General features: G+C 32.9%; 1 protein-coding gene across 1 annotated transcript in view; it reads left to right on the forward strand.

Moving 5' to 3' along the window:
* HDX (highly divergent homeobox) overlaps window positions 1-7005 on the forward strand; it is a gene marked incomplete at its 3' end in the record, with an annotated part of 248049 nt that overhangs the window by 18263 nt on the left and 222781 nt on the right. Inside the window, exon 2 of the mRNA XM_007958705.1 lies at window positions 3874-4989. Coding sequence (XP_007956896.1) covers window positions 3874-4989 — 1116 coding nt within the window. The remainder of the gene's footprint in view (window positions 1-3873; window positions 4990-7005) is intronic.

The following is a 7005-nucleotide window of genomic DNA, read 5'->3' on the forward strand; positions in this document are numbered from 1 at the left end:
TAAGGTTGTATTTTCCAACTACCAGTGCTTCTTCTTTGTTTCCAACTTTTGCAATCTAATCACCAGTAATTATCAATACATCTTGATTGCAAATTTGTTTGATTTCAGATTGCAGAAGTTGGTAAAAAAAATCTTCAATTCCTTCATCATTGGCTCTAGTAGTTGGTGAGTAAATTTGAATAATAGTAGTATTACCTGGTCTTCCTTGTAGACGTATGGATATTACACTATCACTGACAGCATTGTACTTTAGTATAGATCCTGAAATGTTCTTTTTGACCATGAATGTGACACCATTCCTCTTTGTCTTTCCTGGCACTGTAGACTATATGATTGTCTGAATCCTAATGGCTAATACCAGTACATTTCAGCTCACTAATTTCTAAGATATTGATCTTTATGCATTCCATTTCATTTTTTACAATTTCCAGTTTTCCTAGATTCATACTTCTCACATTCCTCATTCCAATTATTAATGGATGCTTGCAGCTCTTTCTTCTCATTTTGAGTTGTGTCATATCAGAAAATGAGTCTCAAAAGTCTTTCTTCATCCACTTCATTAAGGTTGACTCTAATTTCATGAGGAAACTCTTCCCCAGTCACATTTCGAATACCTTCCAATCTGAGGGCCTCGTCTCTCAGCACTATATCTGACAATGTTTCCCTGCTATTCATAAGTTTTCAGTGGCCAGGGTTTTCAGAAGTGGGCCTGGCCACATCCTTCTTACTAGTCTGTCTTAGTCTGGAAGCTCTCCTGAAACCTGTCCACGATGGGTGATCCTGCTGGTATTTGAAATACTGGTGGCATAGCTTCCAGCATCACAGCAACACACAAGCCTCAACAGTACAACAAAGTGACAGATGAGTACTACTAGTAATATTTAGTAAAAATTGAGTTATTGGGAATCCTTAGAAATTAATTTCCTTTATTTTTTACATTTTAAATGGAAATATTTATTTAGCACATACTTTCCTATTTTTCTTCAGCAGAGAGTATTGAATATAATTAGACTCTTACTTTTGGACTGAGAGTTGTCATTATTGATAATTGACATCAATTTTTGTATTTTGCTATAATGTAACAATGCTCACAGCTTAGTATAGTATATGGGTTTGTTTTCTAATTTACTAAAGAATTTCAGACTATTATGTAACAATTTCTCACATCTGTTTTGTTATAACCTTCCTTTCTTTTACCTTGTCCAAAAAAAGCTGTCACATTTTTATATTATTATTTTTACTTCTATCAGGGTGCCTTCATACACCAGCATGTATCTCAAATGTCCCTATTTTGTTATTTCTAATCTGTTATACATTTGGAAACAAGATTTATTATAATTGTGTATAAAGTCAGTTCATCATACATATAATAAGAGAAAATGGGTTTTATGATCAAGGGTCATTCAAGTGGTAAAGTACATGGTTCTTGTGGCATCTGTGGTGGATGTATTCTGGATAAGTGAAGTTATTAGATAGCTGAATTTCATATTCATATGCATTTGATATTATTTTACAACATTTTGCTATTTGATAGGTACATAAATATAAATATCTAGTAACCTAGTGTTGAATAAGCCATAAATTTGTAACGTACTAAGAGCATTCTCAATCTCCCTGAGTTAAGGTAGGTATTGTATGATGAGAACATGGAAGGTTATTTGTTTGTCTTAGAAACATGGGTGAAAGTGACCCTCTACATATAGTAGTTCTTGAGTTCAAATTTTACCAGTTAAATATCTTATCCCATTAAAAATTCCTTTATGGAATGCTTATATTTTTTGGAAACATTCTGAACAAAGTCATCATGCTTTCCATATGTGGTTCTCTTAATAATTCATAACAAGATAGCTTATTTTCAACACATATAAAATTCTTTTTGGACAATAGATTGAAATTTTATTTATCCAAAGACATTATATTATATTATATATAATATATAATTATATATATTATATATTACCTGTTTAAATATTCCTCAAATATATACTTTAAAACCTTTCAGTTTTTCTCCCTTGCTTCCTTTCTCTGTGGCATTTATATATGTCCTCAGCTTGTATTTCTTACTTTTACTGTTTAGTGAAAGTAAATTAGAATGATTTTTCAATTCCCACAAAACCATTTGAAGCAACATGGAGCATCTCAGTTTTTGGAATGTTTTTCATAGGAGAAATACTAATTATAAAACTGAATGGACAACAGGGCTGACTATTTCAGGGTTTTCTCAACACTACTTGTGTTGTAGTGGAAGGAGAATGTGCTTTGAAGTCAGAATTGATTTTGAATCTGTCCTCTGCCACTTGCTGGCAGGGTACCTTCCTCAAGCTACTTAATATTTCTGAACCTCAGTGTCTTCATTTACATAATTAGGAAACTAATACTGACCAAAGGAGCTAATATATGCAAAGGACACATAATAGGTGTTCAATATGTGTTAGTTTTTATTGATAGTATCACAGCATCTTTGATTTTGTATACAGTATAAATGAACATTTAAAATTATGTAAGTTATGTGCTCTTGAAAAACATATCATACAAAAGTTAACCAAATACTGCTCGCACCATTTTTGTGCAAGGCTAGCTCGTTTAATATTTTGTTTATGTTTTTATCTTAATAAATAAATGTGTTTTGGTAGTTAATAATATGGCATGCGTTTTGAAATAATGATAAAGTTCAATAATCACACTATATAATCTAATATACCTTCTTGACTATTTCATGAAGAACCATGATTCACTATAATGCTACTAAGATAATTATAATAAATTACTTATATAAAAATACATATTTTATAATCAAGTCTTCAGTGCCAACCACAGGCGGTATTTTTATTGGTAACAATTTTTCTGTTTATAAAAGTCATACATATTCATTATATAAAATTTGCTAAGTAGGGAAAAGTGTAAAGAAGAAAATAACTATTATTAAATTAATAATTAACTGGGGAAAATATTTGCAACTTGTGATAAAGTATTACAAACTTTAGCAGGGAATTTTCTCATACAAACCAATTTCAAAAGACAAACTCACCAGTATAAAAGTGAGTAACATTAATGGACAAGCAATTCTATTAATGTAATTGAGTAGTCATAAAATTGTAAATCAAAACAGCAATTATATACCTTTTATTAAAATCTAGACTAGTAAAACCTAAAAATAATAATAATTCAAAGTCTTGGTGATGATATGAGGAAACCAGAACTCTCATACACTGATAGGCACTTTGAAAACATACTGTCAAAAGTCCAGCAATTTCCCTTCTAAGATTGCATTCTAATGTACCAACAGCACAAAGATGCATATGCAATGACATGCATTGCAATGTGGTTTCTAATAATGAATTCTAAATGATCTAAATATCTAGCAACAAAAATAATTAAACACAAAGATTACAAATGTAAATTTGTTTAAGAATATTATAAGCATTTTCCAATGTCATTAAATATCCTATCTTTAGTATGCTTTCTAATTTTCACTATTACAAATAATTATATGATCAACATCATTGCCCATCAATTTTGTCTACACCTTTGATTATTTTTAGGATAAATTCCCAGAAGTGGATTTACAGGTCAGAAGATATAAACATTTTTAAGATTCTGGATAAACATAAATTGGCTCAATTTCAACGAGAAGCAGAACAATAGTATACTCTGTTTGCAAAGTATGTAACTGTACCTGTGAGTTTATTAAGTTTGAATCTAGATCATCTTTGATCTTATATTTTAGTTAATTTTTCTTTTACTTTACCTTTTTTCTTTTTCTTTTTTTAGGCCTTGTTTCGATGACAAATAAGAATATAATTTATTACTTAGACATTAATTTTTCTTGGTTCATTGCTAAGATTTTTTTCATATCATTTCTTGTGCTTCCAGACGTGGGTTGGCAATAAGAGAAGAAAAATGAGTACTAAGAATTCTGAATCGGGAGCAGCTACACCAGGAATTGTTTCCGGTACCTCTTTGGCAGTTCCAGATGTTACAGTCAGAAATGTAGTTAATATTGCTCGACCCTCAACCCAACAGTCTTCTTGGACAGCTAGCAATAATGATGTCATTGTAACTGGTATATATAGTCCAGCCAGTTCATCAAGTAGGCAAGGGACAACTAAACATACAAATACACAAATTACAGAAGCACATAAAATTCCTATTCAGAAAAACTCCAGTAAAAATGATACTGAGTTTCAGTTACACATTCCCGTTCAAAGACAAGTAGCACACTGCAAAAATGCCTCCTTGCTCCTGGGAGAAAAAACGATTATTTTGTCAAGACAGACAAGTGTGCTAAATGCTGGAAACTCAGTATACAATCACACGAAGAAAAACTATGGAAGCTCTTCAGTGCAAACTTCTGAAATGATGGTACCCCAAAAGCCATCTGTGTGCCAGCGATCTTGCAAAATTGAACCTATTGGGATTCAAAGATCATATAAGCCTGAACACACTGGTCTGGCTTCACATAACTCATGTGGGCAAAAGCCAACTATTAGAGACCCTTACTGTAGGACACAAAACTTAGAAATCCGTGAAGTATTTTCATTGGCAGTTAGTGATTATCCTCAGAGAATTCTGGGAGGAAATGCCCCACAAAAGCCTAGCTCAGCAGAAGGAACTTGCTTGTCTATTGCAATGGAGACTGGAAATGCTGATGACGAGTATGCCAGAGAGGAAGAGTTGGCATCAATGGGAGCACAGATACCAAGCTACTCAAGGTTTTATGAAAGTGGCAGTTCCCTTCGAGTTGAGAACCAAAGTACAAATTTGTCTGGACCAGGAAGAAATATGTCAAATTCACAAATGGTGAATATTAGAGACTTGTCAGACAATGTACTGTATCAGAACAGAGACTACCACTTGGCACCACGGACCTCATTACATACAGCATCTAGTACAATGTACAGTAATGCAAATCTATCACGGAGTAATTTTCCCCCACATTTTGCACCATCAAACCAATTGAGATTATCACAAAACCAAAACAATTACCAGGTAATGTGCAAGTTTATTTTATAAAGACTGTTTAAAAAATAATGTTTGGTTTAAAAGCTGTGTTATATTCAATCAGAACAGGAATCTGGGTCATTTAACTCATATTTTGAAGTAATTTGACATTTTTGCTTGAAAGTAATAGGTTGAGGTCAACATTTTGAAGACTTGTGTTTTCTGTCTTGTTTTAAAATGATTTTCTTTCCACTGAACATAGTCATTTGCATAACATGACAGCTTTCCTCTGACATTTAAAAGGAAGTATGACATTTCCCATCATTAAAATGGTATTGAATTGGTTAGGCTCATTCTCTTGAACATAGATTATTTCTGTAATTTCTGTAATGGTGTTACCTGCTGTTTGGGGGAAATGCCAGTAGATGAGTGGTGCCTTTCCTGAATACATAACTAAGCAAGTCAATCATTTTTATAGGAGCTGGTGACTGAGAAATCAAGGTCTGCAATAAATCATTCAACTGCTTTTCCTAAAAGTAAACACTATATTAAAACATTAAGGGGACTATTATTCAAATAGTCTTTTTAATTTTTTTAATGTTTATTGGGAAGCAATTTTAGGCTTGGCCACAAAATAAGTGTTATTTCTTTACTGTTTCACATATTAAGTTGTTTAGATAGGCTTCAAATAATCTATTTAACAGTGTTGTAGAGCAAATGGCAAACTCTGGTTGAAACTAAAGTAAAGAGTTTTTCCTGAGGGGTAAGGCAATTTTCAAATTGGGAATCACAAAGTCCAGAGGATTCTGATCCAAGTGATCCAAGGAAGTTGGTCTGGTCAATGAGTTCATATTAAAAAATACAAAGAAATTCAGTAAAAATTCAGTGATAAGTTGACATTTAGGTAATGATTACAAAATTGGGTGCTGGTACATCTATTTGGTAGGAAATTGCATACGTTTCTAAAGTTGTTTTTTAAAGTTACACAGAAATTATTCATTGGGTTTATCTGGCCTCAGAACAATCATGAGCTCCTCCTTGCATGACTGCAGGAAATACATGTGTAATTCTAAAATGTATTTTGAGTAGGCATGTGTTCTTAGAATTATTTTGGACCTGGCTTCCTAGGCAGCAAACAAAACCTATAAACAAACAAAATTACATTGTCTTTTGAAATTGTTTACCATGTAATTTTCTCAGGATACATTGGAGAGTTATAGGAATGATAAGCTGTACTCCTGATGCAGAAGTTACTTTTAATTCAAAATGTAGCTTCAAACTCAGATTTTAGCATAGCCACCATTTCTTGTGAGAGGTCCTAAGTTAATTTGAGGTGCCCTTGCTCAACAGTGAGGTATAAGCCTACCTCAGAACATCACTTAAGACCATAGATCTTCCTACAATATTCTCTGAAAAATTTTGTACAGAGAATTTGAACAGCAGGTTAGGATGGTTTACCATTTTTCCTTGTTACTGGCTAGATCTTTCAATCTGTTAAACAACGGTGTTTAAGGTTTATCTATATTTAAGATGCTTCCAGGATGTTCTCAACCAATTTAAGGAACCAATTTTCTTCACTCCCTTTCTCTTATAATCTGCTTCAAAATGAAAAATAAAAACTCAAGCAGTAATGTAGTATAAGAAGTATCCCTGTGGCCCCTACCTGTAGCAGAAAAGGAGCTTGATTATCATAATTAATTGTTGTTTCCTATTTAGAATCTACTTGTTCTCTTGCATTTCGTCCTTCCTAAAGCATGCTCGGAAAGAAGATGGGGCAATCTACTTCTTCCGTAATGATACTGTCTTGGAAACCTAAGGAGGGGTCGCTATGATTCGGGTCCAACTCAACAGCACATAACAACAACAACAACAAAGCATGCTCAAAATAGCATTGAACCATACAATAGCATTGAACAATAGCATTGATCCTCCCAAACTCCCTTTCATTCACCTATTTATTTGGATTTCTTTACCCCTTCAATGTTCTTAGCAATGATAATAACAATAAGATTGACCTTTTTTTTTTTTTTTTTCTGAGGGCCTACCATTTGCCAGACACCATTT

Source organism: Orycteropus afer, unplaced genomic scaffold, assembly GCF_000298275.1.
Source record: "Orycteropus afer afer isolate SDZICR_OR568_19922 unplaced genomic scaffold, OryAfe1.0 scaffold01086, whole genome shotgun sequence".
NCBI lineage: Eukaryota > Metazoa > Chordata > Mammalia > Tubulidentata > Orycteropodidae > Orycteropus > Orycteropus afer.